This window comes from Procambarus clarkii, chromosome 31 (assembly GCF_040958095.1).
Source record: "Procambarus clarkii isolate CNS0578487 chromosome 31, FALCON_Pclarkii_2.0, whole genome shotgun sequence".
Lineage (NCBI taxonomy): Eukaryota > Metazoa > Arthropoda > Malacostraca > Decapoda > Cambaridae > Procambarus > Procambarus clarkii.
This window is the reverse complement of record NC_091180.1, coordinates 30190014-30209017: the sequence shown is the minus strand read 5'-3', so window position 1 is coordinate 30209017 and position 19004 is coordinate 30190014. Positions and strand designations below refer to the sequence as shown.

Sequence of the window (19004 nt, the reverse complement as noted above, 5' to 3'; positions counted from 1 at the left end):
TTGTTTACAATTATTAAAAAGTTAATGAGCTCCGAAGCACCAGGAGGCTGTTTATAACAATAACAACAGTTGATTGGCAAGTTTTCATGCTTGTAAACTGTTTAATAAACGTAACCAAAGCCGTCAAAGATTGAGGAGAGATGAACACATTCGTAAGTACTTGCGTAACTGCTTCGTGAATCTGGTCTCAGGAGTGCTGCTATCTGATAAGAGACTCGCGAGGTAGATTTATTTAAGTTATCTATTTCTTTGTTGAATATTTTCGAGAACCCGTATACATCCAATAGCCTCTTCTGGCCTCGTATCGTATACATAGAGAGCTGCTCTTAGGGCCCATACATACGACATCGTAACCTAAGACAGGGTACCAGTAAGGGACATTCTCGCTTTATACCCGTAAAAATATATAGAGGAGAGAAAGATAAAGAGAATCTACGCTTCCGAATCTAATAAAACGCAGTTTAGGGGGAATGTATGTATGTATGTATGTATGTATGTATGTATGTATGTATGTATGTATGTATGTATGTATGTATGTATGTATGTATGTATGTATGTATGTATGTATGTATGTATGTATGTATACGTCACTCGTCAATACCACAGTGGAGGCTGCGAGTGATGCTGCGTCAGATGTGATCAATAAGATTTATCTCCTGAAAGTAGCGACGATGATGATTTAAGTATTGGTCTAAGCGCTGCAGGTCACAAACCAATGCGTTAATCGCTAGCTTACACACTTGTCACTGTAGAGTGACTAGGGGAGGGGGGGGGGGACAAGAGATCTAGCTTACGATTATGTATTGATCTATCTGCCTATTATAGCGAGCGAGACAATAAATGATCCTAAGACACGCACCCATATGCTCTCTTCTCCTCTTCCCTTACCTACCATCACCCTTCCTTCCTCCCCCTCCCTCCCTCCCTCCCTCACCATTCCTACATAATCCCTACCCCCCCCCCTCCTCGCTACTTACCTCCTCCCCGCTGGGCCGTCGTGCTAACAGTATAAGCGCAGAGAGCCAGGATGATCGCTGTAAGGGCAGAGCTGTAAGGGCAGAGCTGTAAGGGCAGAGATAACCGTTTCCATACAAAGTTTTAGCCAAAAAAAAAAATGCTTTTTAACTTGGAAAAACTCTTTATTATTCCGAGAAAACTGAAGCGAGAACAGAATTAAATTCTTGAACTGTTTTGGGTAAAGGGACAGTTGAAAAAATTCAGTTTTTTCATAATTTCGTTTATTTATTCCATAGCATAAATATTATATATTTGCTTTCCTACAAATAAAGTCTTGCTAGTGCGTGAGAATTTAGGTTTATGAAGCTTTCAAGCTCGCTAAGGAAGGTCACAGCTTACTGGAACTGTAGTATGAAACTTTTGTGAACTTTCTTACATAGTCACAAATTTCATGCTCCCTCACAATGCTTCATTTCATCAGGAACTTGTAACTATGACCATACGCCTGGCAGTGGTAACATCTGCACTGATCCAGATCTAAGATTGATGATTGATGATTGATGAAGATTAAGCCACCCAAGAGGTGGCACGGGCATGAATAGCCCGTAAGTGGTGGCCCTTTTGAGCCATTACCAGTCTCAAAAGATGATACTGGAGATCTGTGGAGGCGCAATTGCACCCTGCGTGACGGGAGATGTCTCCCGGACCAAATGGTGACCACATGGTCATCCAGATGTAAACTATATGCTTTCTTATATGTCTATTGAAAGGGGAAAGGAAGATAACTCAGGAGAAAGCACCAAGCCATTATGACTATATAGCACTGGGAAGTGGGTCAGGATAAGGATTTGGGATGGGACGGGGAAAGGAATGCCCAACCACTTATGAACGGTTAGGAATTGAACGCCGACCTGCATGAGGCGAGACCTTCGCTGTTCCTTAGATTTCTCACCCACGTGCCTCACAATTCTCTCATCCTAACAACCTGTTAGGTGATTGAGCGTGTCGTAACTGTCGAAATCGACAGTCGACGAATCTCGTCGGCATCTCCAGGACATGAAGAGACAGTAAAAAAGGACAGTACCATTCCTCGGAGCGACAATTTATAGCTTTTCCCTGCTCATAAAATATTTAATAACCTCAAACTGATTAAGTTTTTCAACTGATTTTACATCTCGTATTGATTAGCAATTATTAGATAATAATATAATATAATATAATATAGATAATAAAATAGCTGAATAAGGCACAATATGTTTTCTTTAATCTAAGTCTATTATAAATACGGCGCCTCTTAATGAATAATATTTCCTTGAATTAGAGTAAATATAAACACATACATTAATAAAGAGGGATTATAAATTCAATCTTAATTCCTGTTACTATTAGTACTAATATTACTATTTCTGCGACTGTTGACTTGCACTATGATTACAAGGCCTTTTACCCCTTATTATTAGTTAATAGTACTGTTAATATTACTAGTTATTATTAGTAAAAATTACTGTTATTATTAAGTTATATTAGTTATATTAAATACTAGTTATATTTAGTTAATATTACTGATAATATTAGATAATATTACTGATATTATTACTTAATAGTACTGTTATTAGTTATTATTACTATTATTAATATTAATAATAAAATTAAATAAAACTTCTGAGTATATTTAGCTTTGTATTGAGTGTCTTCCTTTAGCAAGGTCAACCTATTGATCCTCCCCAGGCCTCCCCAGGTGAACAGGTTCATTAGATGAAAGAAAACGCACCAAACTACTTCCGGGAATCGAACCCGGGATCCTCGATTATGGGTCGAGAACAAATCCAACTGCATTACCAGTAAGAGTCCTGGGAGCATGCAAGACTCTTTGAGAGTCTGCATGACTCTTGGAGATATATATTACCCGTAGAAACATATAAGACTCCAGGGATTATAAGGAAGATCTTAAGAACATTAAAAAAACTGCTTAGCTAAATAATTGAAACGTTTTGGCATTTTTTGTTTCTAGACTGCAATGCTGTTGCATAGTTAACGCGACATTTAAGGCTGATGAAATTGCTAACATAAGATATTGTATAAGGAACATTCAATGCCCAAATTCACACATTCACATGAATCACTGAGAATGATTAGAATCCCTCGTGTTGTATTGCTCAGAGGGAAGAAGAGATTGATTAGTCTCTTAGTCGATTGATTAGTCGAATCAATCTTGAAAGAGATTGATTCGTTCTTCATAATCTGCATATGGAAAGTGTTGAGGTGAAGGCATACAATTTTGCATGTTAGAATCATTTTTTTTAAGACAGCAGGTCACGATGGAATGTTCAAAACTGTCTTAATGAAAATAGGAAAATAAGTGTGTCAATGTACTTTAAGATGCAATGAAATTAGATGTCCCAAATGTACGGTAAGATGTAACGCTTTCAACATGAGGAATCAAGAACTATGCAACACATTTGTTTTTCTTTTTAATATGGAAATAAACAAAGTTTTAGTGATTCATTCTCTATATTTCGTACTCTGACTTTCTAATATAATCACTCTCAAAATCCCTCATATCTTATCCCTCACTCATTTATCTTCAGTTTTTTTTTTCCTCATTTTTGCTGTTCCTATTTCAATAACTCTTCCGTTTTACATCTCACCTTTTCTATCTTTCTTATACACGCCGCTTGCTTTTCTCAGTTCTTCTCGCACATTCCTTTTCCTTTCTCCCCCTCCGGCTTAATTGACTCCGTCACCCCTTCCACAGCCTCTCTTAAACACATTGTCTCCTGAATGTCTCCTGAATGTTATCTTTAAATAGTTCCTTTCTCCTCCTTTCCTTTTCTTCAGATTTTTCCCTCATTCTCGCCTGTTCTCTTTCCCTGTAGTTTCACCCTTTCCATCTTTCCTTTCTTTCCCCTTCAGACTTCCGCTCCGCAGCTCTCTGTCCACGGTATAAGGAGCCCAAACGTTTCCACTTAAGGGTCATCGCTGGCATAATGTCTTACTTAATGGAGTCCTTAAAGTTTGAAGATAAAAAATACGAGCCTACTTTTCTAAGTATGTTCTTATTTTTAAACAATATTTTGTTTCTCATTTCGAACCAGAAAACTTGATAATTGGACTTGTTTGGGACAGTTGTTATCATGAAATGATTTTTGTTGCTATCATGACTGGTCTTGGTGGTTCTTTTTCTGTCGTAGACATGCGCGCGTGCGTGCGTGTATCTTGAGGTTATCATGAGATGATTTCGGGGCTTAGCGTCCCCGCGGCCCGGTCCTCGACCAGGCCTCCTTTTTGTTATACATCCCCAGGAAGCAGCCCGTAGCAGCTGTGTAACTCCCAGGTACCTACTTACTGCTAGGTGAACGGAAGCCTCAGGGTCAAAGACACTCTGCCCATTTGTTTCCGCCTCTACCGGGGATCGAACCCAGAACCCAAGGACTACGAATCCGAAGCGCTGTCCACTCAGCCGTCAGGCCCCTATATATGTGGGGTATATTAATGTGTGTCCGTATATTAATTTCACTGTTCCTACACAACCAGATGTCTGCTCTTGGGCCCCACACACACGCACACATAGCTGAGTGCCTGATAGCTGAGTGGACAGCGCTCTGGACTCGCAATCCTAAGGTCCGGGTTCGATTCCCGGTGATGGCAGAAACAAAATGGGTTGAATTTCTTTCACCCTGATGCCCCTGTTACCTCGCAGTGGGTGGGTACCTGGGAGATAGACAGCTGCTGCGGGATGCTTCCTCTGTGTGTGTGTGCGTGTGTGTGTGTGTGTGTGTGTGTGTGTGTGTGTGTGTGTGTGTGTGTGTGTATATATGTGTGTGTGTGTGTATTCACCTAGTCATATTCACCTAATTGTGCTTGCGGGAGTTGAATACACACACACACACAGCCACAAACAAAAAATACAGCACAAACACACACACATCTAATCTAGCGCCATACAGGTCAATAAAGCAGCGCAAAAATACACCCACATAACCGTGCAAGTTTTGTCCAAATACGCCACTTCTCTCCCGCGTCGCCATGAGAATATACACACCCACCTTTCCTCATTTAATACATTATGCAAATTGTTATTCGAAGATTTTTTTCTGGCGAAATTAAACTAAAAGTCTCAAGTCTACTACACTTTCTCAACGTCTTTCTCCTGCATCTATCTCTTCCCATTCACCCTAATCATCGATTCTCTTCTTCTCTTCACTTTCCAATTTATGTTTTTTTGTTTAGTATCCCCTTTTCTTGCGTCGCGAGCTCAAAATAACGATATCTATTGATAGAGCGATTTAATACTTCTGTGTGATTTAACAAAGAATAGTATATTGGAGCATTGGTGAGCATGGGATGGCTGGAGGAGCGTGGGGTGTTATCATGCTCGGAGCATCGGAGCAGGTGGCGGCAGACAGCGTCCTCTCGTTCCCATTACCAAAGTGTCGCTGCGTCAAAGAAGAGTGGATCTGGTGTGTTGTGGGGAGCATGTACAGCAGACAGAATGAGGCAGGGGGAGTGAGGAGCATGTACAGCAGACAGAATGAGACAGGGGGAGTGAGGAGCATGTACAGCAGACAGAATGAGACAGGGGGAGTGAGGAGCATGTACAGCAGACAGAATGAGACAGGGGGAGTGAGGAGCATGTACAGCAGACAGAATGAGACAGGGGGAGTGAGGAGCATGTACAGCAGACAGAATGAGGCAGGGATGGAATGGGAAGCATGTACAGCATACAGAACAAGACAGGGGGGAGTGAGAAGCATGTACAGCAGACAGAATGAGGCAGGGATGGAGTGGGAAGCATGTAAAGCAGACAGAATGAGACAGGGGGGAGTGAGAAGCATGTACAGCAGACAGAATGAGACAGGGGGGAGTGAGAAGCATGTACAGCAGACAGAATGAGACAGGGGGGAGTGAGAAGCATGTACAGCAGACTCAGAATAAGTGGCGTGAGAGCCAGCGTGTACAGTTCAACCTAGAGTGTCTCCCCCCTCTATAGTGACCAGACTACAAGAGGCGGACGTTGGCCAAGTGTGGCCGCTCTAGGAAGGGTGTTCTCAACACACAGCATTATATAAAAATATAAAATAACTCGCTTGTATACAGTCGTATTTAAATACCCCCAAATATATATATATATATATATATATATATATATATATATATATATATATATATATATATATATATATATGACAATGTCAGACCACGGACAGACATTGACTTCACCTGTCAATCACTTCACCTCACTTCACCAAGACCTTCAGACTTCACTCCTGAAGATGTATTAATATACGAAAGTACTTAAGGAAATTCCTGTTTCATTTTTCCTCCGTGGTCTGACATTGTCACATTTTTAATCACGTGTTTACTTTCGTGATATACACACACACACACACACACATATATATATATATATATATATATATATATATATATATATATATATATATATATATATATATATATATATATATTATATATATATATATATATATATCTCAGGCAGCAGGGAAAGCGTGCGCAGTATTCACTAATGAACATACTTGATTTTTTTGGGTGGAGGAATGAGTTAAGTCAAGAACACAAGGCACCATTTCCCCAGGACACGGGAGTTTCTTGGGGAAATGATAAAGTATGTTAATGTCCCCGAGAGATTTAATGCAGTGACTCGTTTATTATGAGAACACGTATACAAAGTGTTGACAAAGTCTTGCTCGGAGGCGCCGGCTGGCCAAGCCATTACATCTCAAAACTCTTCTCCTGGTCTAGCAATTTGGGCTGGTCGGTAGAGCGACGGCCTCGCATCCTGCGGGTCAGCGTTCTCATCATCGATACTCGAATTGGCTGGTCACTGTTCCACAGAATGTCCGCCGTCTCATCTCCTATCCTATCCTTGTATCCCTCCTACGAGCCCTCTGGTCACATTATCTTAGCGATTTCTCCTGATAATAACCTGTCCATCTCCTATCCGGTGTCCACTTAACCGACGTCGTTATCAAGCATCTTGTAACTCTCTCTTTCGTCCGTATTATCGTCTTGATGCATCCTCTAAAGTGGGTCTCATTCTCGGCACAACTGACCCCCCTGGTTAATGCTGTCGACTCACAATTGTTCCAGAGTTCGATTCACATGAAGAGCGAGACTTAATGGGAACGTTTCCTGCATTTGATGCTTGTTAATCCTGCCCGAAACGCTGCGCGTACTAGTGGCTTTACAAGATAGTAATTACTATATTATGTATCCTCACAATCCCAATGTATCTTTTTGTATATAAATAAATAAATAAATAAATAAATAAATAAATAAATAAATAAATAAATAAATCTTGCAGTAAATAGCCACAAGGGAATTAGGCAACGTGTAGACGGCATCCTGGGAAAGTGAGTCCTTGTTTTAGGGAAACATTGAAATGCCTCGCTGGTTTCCTGTTCCCCAACAAATGGAAATATAATTCAGATTAGCAGCTTCTCTCGCAAGACCTTTGTCCTTTTCCTTCTTCTATCATGAATATTTAATATCAGCTGCGTGGGTGTTTGAAAGACCTTTTCATCTGATGTCAAAGAACTACAACACCTGTTAAAATTGTACTATTTCTCACCTTCCTTTCAACGTCTAATGCATTACTTGGTTTAATTACTCGAGTACTAACATCCTCAGAACATGGATCTTACCCCTAGGCAGGGGTAAGATCTACTACTTCACTACTTCATTCTTTAGTCTGCATTATTTAATTACATATTTACATTCTAACCTTCAGATATTGTTACCGCCTAACACGTTTAAAACATGTATTTACAAAAAAAGTTAAAAATTATTTCGAGGAAGCACAATTTCAGTGAAAAATTCCTTACACAGGCCAATTACCTATTAATAGCCAAACGCGTTTTTCCATTTCTATATCAATTTTTATTAGTCACCTTTTTTCTCTCTCTCCAAGGACTCGAGTGCTATCTTATCTTGAGGTTATCTTGAGATGATTTCGTTTTTTTTTTTTTAGTGTCCCCGCGGCCCGGTCCTCGACCAGACCTCCACCCCCAGGAAGCAGTCCGTGACAGCTGACTAATACCCAGGAACCTATTTTACTGCTAGGTAACAGGGGCATAGGGTGAAAGAAACTCTGCCCATTGTTTCTCGCCGGCGCCCGGGATCGAACCGGGACCACAGGATCACAAGTCCAGCGTGCTGTCCGCTCGGCCGACCGGCTCCCTTGCTCCCCAAAAGTCTCTCGCAAGCTGCTTGTAGTTCATAATAATATCAAAATGTTACTGCCGTTTAAAACTCCCTATTTATGGTGCGTTCGTAGCATCATTTACGACTGTTTACGCACGAACAACGTACCGCCGGGGGAGGATAACGAGATAACTACTAATGAAAAGATGGTAACTGGTGCTCATGGCTCGAGCCGAAGTTAAAATGGTTATTAAGACAATGTCTTTCATTCTCTTTAATCAGCTGTTTACAACCACCAAAATCAAGCACTGATCATTAATGAGTTATCATTAATGAGTTATCATTAATTATCAATAAAAAGTATCACTGCCCTAACTTATGGAGTTACACTACAAAGATTTATGTAAAAATTTATATTTGAATATAATATATATATATATATATATATATATATATATATATATATATATATATATATATATATATATATATATATATATATATATATATATGTCGTACCTAGTAGCCAGAACGCACTTCTCTGCCTACTATGCAAGGCCAGATTTGCTTAATAAGCCAAGTTTTCCTGAATTATTATATTTTCTCTAATTATTTTCTTATGAAATGATAAAGCTACCCATTTCATTATATATGAGGTAAATTTTTTTTATTGGAGTTAAAATTAACGTAGATATATGACCAAACCTAACCAACCCTACCTAACCTAACCTAACCTATCTTTATAGGTTAGATTCGGCTAGGTAGCCGAAAATTTAGGTTAGGTTAGGTTAGGTAGGTTAGGTAGTCGAAAAACAATTAATTCATGAAAACTTGGCTTATTAGGCAAATTTGGCCTTGCATAGTAGGCTGAGAAGTGCGTTCTGGCTACTAGGTACGACATATATATATATATATATATATATATATATATATATATATATATGTCGTACCTAGTAGCCAGAACGCACTTCTCAGCCTACTATGCAAGGCCCGATTTGCCTAATAAGCCAAGTTTTCTTGAATTAATATATTTTCTCAAATTTTTTTCTTATGAAATGATAAAGCTACCCATTTCATTATGTATGAGGTCAATTTTTTTTTATTGGAGTTAAAATTAACGTAGATATATGACCGAACCTAACCAACCCTACCTAACCTAAGCTAACCTATCTTTATAGGTTAGGTTAGGTTAGGTAGCCGAAAAAGCTAGGTTAGGTTAGGTTAGGTAGGTTAGGTAGTCGAAAAAACATTAATTCATGAAAACTTGGCTTGTTAGGCAAATCGGGCCTTGCATAGTAGGCTGAGAAGTGCGTTCTGGCTATTAGGTACGACATTATATATATATATATATATATATATATATATATATATATATATATATATATATATATATATATATATATATATATATATATATATATATATATATATATGTCGTACCTAACAGCCAGAACGCACTTCTCAGCCTACTATTCAAGGCCCGATTTGCCTAATAAGCCAAGTTTTCATGAATTAATGTTTTTTCGTCTACCTAACCTACCTAACCTAACCTAACCTAGCTTTTTTTGGCTACCTAACCTAACCTTACCTATAAATATAGGTTAGGTTAGGTTAGGTAGGGTTGGTTAGGTTCGGTCATATATCTACGTTAATTTTAACTCCAATAAAAAAAAAATGACCTCATACATAGAGAAAAGGGTTGCTTTATCATTTCATAAGAAAAAAATTATAGTAAATATATTAATTCAGAAAAACTTGGCTTATTAGGCAAATCGGGCCTTGAATAGTAGGCTGAGAAGTGAGTTCTGGCTACTAGGTACGACATATATATATATATATATATATATATATATATATATATATATATATATATATATATATATATATATATATATATGTCGTACCTAGTAGCCAGAACGCACTTCTCAGCCTACTATGCAAGGCCCAATTTGCCTAATAAGCCAAGTTTTCATGAATTAATTGTTTTTCGACTACCTAACCTACCTAACCTAACCTAACCTAACTTTTTCGGCTACCTAACCTAACCTAACCTATTAAGATAGGTTAGGTTAGGTTAGGTAGGCTTGGTTAGGTTCGGTCATATATCTACGTCAATTTTAACTCCAATAAAAAAAAATTGACCTCATACATAACGAAATGGGTAGCTTTATCATTTCATAAGCAAAAAATTAGAGAAAATATATTAATTCATGAAAACTTGGCTTATTAGGCAAATCGGGCCTTGCATAGTTGGCTGAGAAGTGCATTCTGGCTACTAGGTACGACATATATATATATATATATATATATATATATATATATATATATATATATATTTCTACCTAGTAGGCAGAACGTCGTACTCGGCCTACTATGCAAGGCCTGATTTGCCTAATAAGCCAAGTTTTCCTAAATTTATATATTTTTCAATATTTTTTCCTTATGAAATGATAAAGCTATCCATTTCATTATGTACGAGTTATTTTTTTTTAAATTGGAGTTAAAACTAACGTAGATATATGACCGAACCTAACCAACCCTACCTAACCTAACCTATCTTAACCTAACCTAAACTAACACAATTAAGTCAATAATTTATGTTCTTAATATAACAATAATAATTCAAATAAACTAATTGGAAACAATTTATCTAAAATAAAGAATCAATCGGCCTATTAGGCAAATCGGGCCTTGCATAGTAGGCCGAGAAGTGCGTTCTGGCTACTAGGTACGACTTATTATTTATTTATATATATATATATATATATATATATATATATATATATATATATATATATATATATATATATATATATATATATATATATATATACATATATATATATGCCGTACCCAATAGTCAGTACGGACTAATTGGGCTAATTTGCATGACCAGATTTGCCTAAGAGGCAGAGTGATTTTAATTACTTTTCCAATATTTCTTTTCAAATTGATTTGAATTTAACATTTCAACCTAACCTAACTTAAGACAGATTAGACAGGTTTAGGTTGAAAGCTTGGATGCTCCCCAAGCCCACACAACGAGGTGGTTGTTGTTGTTAAAGATTCGCTACCTGGAACAAATTTCCAAGTAGCACGGGCTATGGTGAGCCCGTAGTGCCGTTAAGACTCAACGAGGATCATGTAATGAAACACACTATTGGACACTGCCAAAAGTTTTTTTTACACCCATTAGCAAGAGAGCCTCGCTGGGTCATTGACCTCCGACAACAACGGACAATTGAGTATAACTTTTTCAGTATATATTAACGGGTCACTGACCAGGTTTCTGAATGGATAAGCAATTAAAGTGACTAGCCGAATAAAAGGGGAAGTAATTATCCCCTATTTTTATTCTTTTATGCACGGGATATCATTTTGTTTTAATTAGCTTAAACCTTATGCTGATGCAAATAATAAACCCTCAATGCATAGGTTCGAACCCTTAACGAGGCTCCCGTGGATGTGTTTATAAACCTTATTCGAATTACGACATGATATGTACCTAATTTCATTCATTTCTTTCACATGTCATTAACGGTAATGTCATTAACAGTAACCTCTTAATCAATGAAATGTCACCAAACTGATTCTCTCTCTCTGTCTCTCTCTCTCTGTCTCTCTCTCTCTCGGAGAGAGAGAGAGAGACAGACAGACAGACAGAGAGACAGAGAGGGAGACAGACAGACAGACAGACAGACAGAGACAGACAGAGAGAGACAGAGACAGACAGAGACAGAGAGAGACAGACAGAGACAGAAAAAAAAGCATTTTCAAAGGAAAATATCTTTTCCCTTTTCTCTCATTTTTCTTAAAGCACTGACGGCCACACTGAGTAATGAGACATTTCTAAAAAGCGACAGGATGTCAAATATTAAACACTGTGCAGAGGTGAAGAGTGGCAGGCAGAGTCAAATCTTTTGCAAGTGAGAGAAAGTTCCGTTCTAATTACAGTCAAATACAGACGTTGAAATTCCACACCTTTAGCAGTTAAATTTCCTGAATTTATGACATTAATATCTGGAACACAAAGTATCTTTAAGTGTCTTAAAATATATATTATATATTGTGTTAATAACAGGAGACAAATTATTTGGGATCTGAAATGTTAGTTTTCTCTTGTCTGGTCGAGAGGGGCCTGGTTGAAGGACCCTGGTCGAGGAGCCCTGGTCTACTGGCCTGGCCCCTTCTGGGTGCCTGTCGTCAATGTTGTGTTGACGCAGAGGATCTCATTATACTCCGTCAGCGAGTGTGAAAGCATTATGTCATCGATCATATCCAATTAGCTCCCTTGTCACTTTTTCCTTCAGGATTATTATGAAAGGTCTACTGACATTACAAATCAACTAGTCTAATTGATGTATTCTAAATGAGTAATACTATTAATATTAATAGTAATAGAGTAGTAAGTTTATCAGACAACATTGGGCGACTCAGGTAGTAAAACTATAAGACTCAGACTCAGGTAGTCTGTGTGGAGGAGAAGCTGTTACCCATGCAGCTGGTCTCCCCCCCCCTACCTTACACAGGATGACCGAAGTCGTCACACTACACAAGGTGACTCAGGGTGTCACTATACACAGGAGGAAAAATCATATATGTCAAATATACACGCTCTCTACATGAAAAGTGTTGTGAAAGCCAAAAAAATGCATATCTTTCATAAGAAACTAAATAACGTTTTCATCAGGTTTTGTAAACAAATATATAAATGTATATGTATGAAAAACCTTCCGAGTGTCATTCTCTTTGTCTCTTCTTTCCGAAGGGAATCTCAAATCCATCTTATCACAATCTCCATTATTATTCCATTGCTCATATCCCCTCAACTTTCCGGCCCCGTAGTCAATTTGACTCCCTCCCATCCATCAACTCTTGGCTGGGATCCACCTGCTCCCTATCAACTCTTGGCTGGGATCCACCTGCTCTCCATCAACTCTTGGCTGGGATCCACCTGCTCTCCATCAACTCTTGGCTGGGATCCACCTGCTCTCCATCAACTCTTGGCTGGGATCCACCTGCTCTCCATCAACTCTTGGCTGGGATCCACCTGCTCTCCATCAACTCTTGGCTGGGATCTTCATCAGGAAAACATAAATCACTAACCGCTATCTGTTATTGTGTCAACAAAACTGTGTGCCACTATACACACTGCATCGTTGCTCCTCTTAAGACAAGCGAATTGAGTTGTATACTCTGTTCTCATTCCGGCACGCTGAGGCTCTTAGGCACTCCTGCCGTTCGTGAGCGGCTGTTTGGGTTTGTAATTACAGGTAGAGAGCCGGTTGTTTGCTGTGTCCCTTCTATAGTTTATTCTTAAATAATTTTAATTTATCCCAGTATTTTAGCCTTCACAGTCTCTTCATGAATGTTATCGCAATATTCCAAAGTTCTAGTATTATCGTTAAAACTTTTTTTTTCCATATTTTTTAAAGTTTTCGTTTGCATACTTGTAGGTATTTCTCATCCTCTTTTTCTTCTTCTTTGTACAAATTCCGGCTTATCCAGAGTCTTCACAAACATCAGAATCAATCATTGTACATCAACCGATTACTATGGGATCCCACTTGATAAATTACTTGAAGCTGAATCTCTCACTACAACTCTCTCTCTCTCTCTCTCTCTCTCTCTCTCTCTCTCTCTCTCTCTCTCTCTCTCTCTCTCTCTCTCTCTCTCTCTCTCTCTCTCTCTCTCTCTCTCTCTCTCTCTCTCTCTCTCTCTCTCTCTCTCTCTCTCTCTCTCTCTCTCTCTCTCTCTCTCTCTCTCTCTCTCTCTCTCTCTCTCTCTCTCTCTCTCTCTCTCTCTCTCTCTCTCTCTCTCTCTCTCTCTCTCTCTCTCTCTCTCTCTCTCTCTCTCTCTCTGTTTCTATGTTTGATACTCTAATGCAGTACGGTATCCAGATCATTAACCTCGTCCTCCCCCACCATCCCCCACTCCCCTGCCCCTCGTCCTCCCCACCATCCCCCACTCCCCTGCCCCTCGTCCTCCCCCACCATCCCCCACTCCCCTGCCCCTCGTCCTCCCCCACCATCCCCCACTCCCCTGCCCCTCGTCCTCCCCCACCATCCCCCACTCCCCTGCCCCTCGTCCTCCCCCACCATCCCCCACTCCCCTGCCCCTCGTCCTCCCCCACCATCCCCCACTCCCCTGCCCCTCGTCCTCCCCCACCATCCCCCACTCCCCTGCCCCTCGTCCTCCCCCACCATCCCCCACTCCCCTGCCCCTCGTCCTCCCCCACCATCGCCCACTCCCCTGCCCCTCGTCCTCCCCACCATCCCCCACTCCCCTGCCCCTCGTCCTCCCCACCATCCCCCACTCCCCTGCCCCTCGTCCTTCCCCACCATCCCCCACTCCCCTGCCCCTCGTCCTTCCCCACCATCCCCCACTTTAATACCAGCAGGATAAGAAACCTTTATGATAACCTATGGGATTTGTACATCAATGTTTGAAGTAAATGCATTGTTAATACATCAGTTGATTCCATATATCTGTTGGAAAGCACCAAGAGGAGGCAAAGGTCAACAACAGCCATAAGACACAGCATATGCCATCTATTGGCATAAAGTTATAGTATCACCAACAGGCCAACCTTCAGGATACAACATACGCTATCTGTTGTATTTTTTATCTATTTGTCTGTGTCTCTCATATAAAAAAATAATTGCTTAGTGAGTGGGTGAGAGTGAGAAGAGCTAAGTGTGAAATACTAAAAAAAAAAGTGGATAGTTACCCCTTACTCTGTTAAAGATCCATTGCTTGAGACACCTTTAAGGCTGTTTAAAAATCCTCTTATGCAAGTATGGACAAATTATTGACAGTAAGCAATTTATGTTAATTTCCCAAGATCAGAGAATAATTATGTATATTACCATAAGACAAATTTAGTTTAAAAAAGTTTGTTTGGAAAATATTTAGCTTTAAAGCTGACGGGCAGACCCAAAAATGGTCGTGGGGGTCTGAATGTGACCACGTCACGCTCTTCACGTCTTAATTCTGGCGACGCTAACCAGCCTATGTATATCCCTTACCCCAGACCATTCCTTTTGTCAATTTAGTTCGAGCCTAGCCGCAAGCATATTGCCTCGAACGGTGAACAGAGAAAGAGAGAGACAGACACCCCTCTTATAATTTTTTTTTTATCGATTTGTTGTGTGTCTTAGATGTTTAAATCTCTATGTTTGATCAGCTCCCGAAGATGATGTAAATTAATATCGAATCTTATCTCTATGATCCATCCATCTTTACTCGCCCATTCCTATCGTTCTACATCCTTCCATGTGCCCTAATCTTCCCTATCCTATTTCTCCCTTCACCCTCGTCCTCCCTTTCGTGTCCTTCCCATCTCTCCCCTTCCTCTACCCGCTCCAATTTCCTCCAGTTTCACCTTTTCACCCTCTTCCTCTCACCCCTATTTCCCCACATCCTTCCATCTTTTTTTCTATCATCTTCTCTCCCTCTGGCCTCCAACCTAGAACAGACAGGAATTTTTATGTATACATGTACTAGGAGGGTACCTGGTGATTCCCGGGACAGTGTCTTTCCCCTCCCCCTCTTCCCCCTTCCCTCTTTTTCCCTCTTTTTCCCTCTTTCCTGTCTCCATCTCCACTTTCATTCCATCTCACCCATTTTCCTCCACGCCCCTTTAAATACTCTCCCTCCTACAACTTCGAACAGGCAGGTTTTTCCATTAATTTATATAGATGGGGTCCCCAGGTACTCCCTAGTCTCATCCTTCAACCTGTCTCCCCCTTGACCCCCTCGTCCTCATCCCCTGGAGTTATGTCATCCTCCACTATGTCCTGGCTGCCTCCTTGCTGAACAATTCTCTCACAAAATTAACCATTATGCAGTTATGAACAAAACTCTACAGTGTGGGTCTCAGAAAATATACTCAGTTAATATTTTCCAAGTAGTCGATAAAGTCTACGGACGTCACACCCCCGATTCCATTATTTGTTTAAAATTTCCTGAAAATTGCCCATGGAGGTATGGTTACAGGTTCGTATTTCTTTGGGCTCTTAGGCCTATCCCAACCAGCCTATGTTTGTTCCATATCCTTGACCATTCCACCTGCAAATTTGGACGAGTCTAGTCCAAAGCATCTAGCCTCTAACTCTGGACAGGTCGGCAGTCAATTCCCAACCGTCCAAGTGGTTGGGCACAATTCTTTCCCTTCATCCGGCGCTAAATCCTTGTCCTCACCCCTTCCAAGTGCTATGTAGTCGTAATGGGTTAGCGCTTTCTAATAATTACCTACCCGTCCCACTCCAATAGCTCACAAAGGATTGCTATAAACTCTACGGAAACCATACACCCGATTTAATACCATGAAAATCTCATTGAAAAGTGGGATTACAGACTATGATTTCTTAAAGCATTTAACTTAGACTTACCCCCGACAGCGTGTGTCAGTTCCAAGCCCCACACCATTTTCTTTGTAAATTTAAGGGAGGGTAGACCCATGCATCTCTCTTCCATACTTCGTCAGACAGTCGGACATTTTGTCTTACAGTGCAGATTAAACAAATTTGTAGTCCATTTTATATATATTTTATTTTATTAACATATATAATAAATTATATGTACTATATATTTACATACTGCATTTATAAGACATTACAATATAAGAGCAATATATAAAGGTTAACTGTGCTATGTATTATCTAAAATGTATATATTGTACAAATAGTAATGTGTATATAATAATGTATCTAGTGAAAAAAAAATACATGTAGAATTATTTATAAGATGGGCAAAGCATTCATTCCTTCATGAAGGCATGAACAAGTACCAAGGTCCTCATTAGTTTGTAATGATTGTACACATCCGTTCACAATCAACAATCCGATGGGCCAATCAAGATGAGAATAGTGAATTAATGCTTTGCACTCTTATTGATTCCTCTCTAGCAATATAATAAATTCAATAAATGTTGCATGAAGATATTAACACCAAAATTAATTTAGAAATAATTTACGTGAATAAATAATAACATAATTAAATTTTGATTGATTGGCAGCGTCCCAGACCAGCTCGGGCTGATCTTCGGACCCATCAGATGGAGATTAGCATGCAACACGTCACTCACACCTCCGTTATGAGTGACGCTCAGTACGGAGGCTCGCTCTCTCTCGCCTCACACCGAACTATCGACCAGCAGGGGTCACTTCTCGTGTCCTCCTCAACCTGTGTGAGTTCCACCTTCCTAGGAGGTGGAGGGCTGCCCCGAACGGGTACTTTAATGCAGCCAGGAGCGGGTACTCTAGACATAATGGATATTCATTTGGCCAAGGAGCGGGTCCCCTCACACGAACACAGAAGCGGGTATTCACACACGAATAAGCTGCGGGTACTCACCAGGTCAATGAGCTGAGAGAGACGCAGCCTCATCCATACAGTAATCTTGTCGGTGTTGTTCTGGACGGGTCGAATGAGCCGGTTATAGGAGCTGAGCAGATCATCGTAGAGCCTCTTGGCGTCCGGGTTGGCCTGGCACGTGGGCGCCAGCGTCGTCACCACCGCCCACATCACCACCCAACCCACACCAGGGCGTAGGGCGTAGGTGAAAAGGGCAGGTCGGGTCATATCACAGTCACGTGCGTGGCGCGCAGGCGCACTGCCTATCGGTAAACACTACGGCTCAACGGACATTTTTGGAGCGTTCAGCAATGCACTAACTAGATCCTGGGGGCGTGGGGGCGACGTGGATAGACCGTAGGCACGCGAGGAAAAAAAATAATCAAGTGAGGGTAAGGTTAGGTAACACGGGAGCACATGAACGACGTGCGCCCGGGCCGAGGGTCGGGCCGACACTGAAGCTCACATAGCCAAGCCACCCGCATCTGTCCTGCCCAGCTGGTCCTCAGCTGGCCCACCTGCAGGTCCATACAGCTGGCCCACCTGCAGGTCCACACAGCTGGCCCACCTGCAGGTCCACACAGCTGGCCCACCTGCAGGTCCACACAGCTGGCCCACCTGCAGGTCCCCACAGCTGGCCCACCTACAGGACCACACAGCTGGCCCACCTGCAGGTCCACACAGCTGGTTCACACAGCTGGCCCACCTGTAGGTCCCCACAGCTGGCCCACCTACAGGACCACACAGCTGCACCCCCTGCAGGTCCACACAGCTGGCCCACCTGCAGGACCACACAGCTGCACCACCTGCAGGTCCACACAGCTGGCCCACCTGCAGGACCACACAGCTGGCCCACCTGCAGGTCCACACAGCTGGCCCACCTGCAGGTCCACACAGCTGGCCCACCTGCAGGTCCACACAGCTGGCCCACCTGCAGGTCCACACAGCTGGCCCACCTGCAGGTCCACACAGCTGGCTCACCTGCAGGTCCACACAGCTGGCCCACCTGCAGGTCCACACAGCTGGCCCACCTGCAGGTCCACACAGCTGGCCCACCTGCAGGTCCACACAGCTGGCCCACCTACAGGTCCACACAGCTGGTCCACCTGCAGGTCCACACAGCTGGCCCACCTACAGGTCCACACAGCTGGCCCACCTACAGGTCCACACAGCTGGCCCACCTGCAGGTCCACACAGCTGGCCCACCTGCAGGTCCACACAGCTGGCCCACCTGCAGGTCCACACAGCTGGCCCACCTGCAGGTCCACACAGCTGGCCCACCTGCAGGTCCACACAGCTGGCCCACCTGCAGGTCCACACAGCTGGCCCACCTGCAGGTCCACACAGCTGGCTCACCTGCAGGTCCACACAGCTGGCCCACCTGCAGGTCCACACAGCTGGCCCACCTGCAGGTCCACACAGCTGGCCCACCTGCAGGTCCACACAGCTGGCCCACCTACAGGTCCACACAGCTGGCCCACCAACAATACTTGCTGTTGGTCAATAGCTCATTATCCATCTTCTTC

General features: G+C 41.8%; 1 protein-coding gene across 1 annotated transcript in view; it reads right to left on the bottom strand.

Annotated features, from left to right (window-relative positions):
• The window catches only part of nAChRalpha2 (nicotinic acetylcholine receptor alpha2), a 343741-nt gene extending 325783 nt beyond the window's left edge, over nucleotides 1-17958 (bottom strand). Inside the window, exon 1 of the mRNA XM_069334668.1 lies at nucleotides 17479-17958. Within this exon, the coding sequence (XP_069190769.1) occupies nucleotides 17479-17706 (228 nt within the window). The 5' untranslated portion in view covers nucleotides 17707-17958. The remainder of the gene's footprint in view (nucleotides 1-17478) is intronic.
• Nucleotides 17959-19004: the final 1046 nt, after the last annotated feature.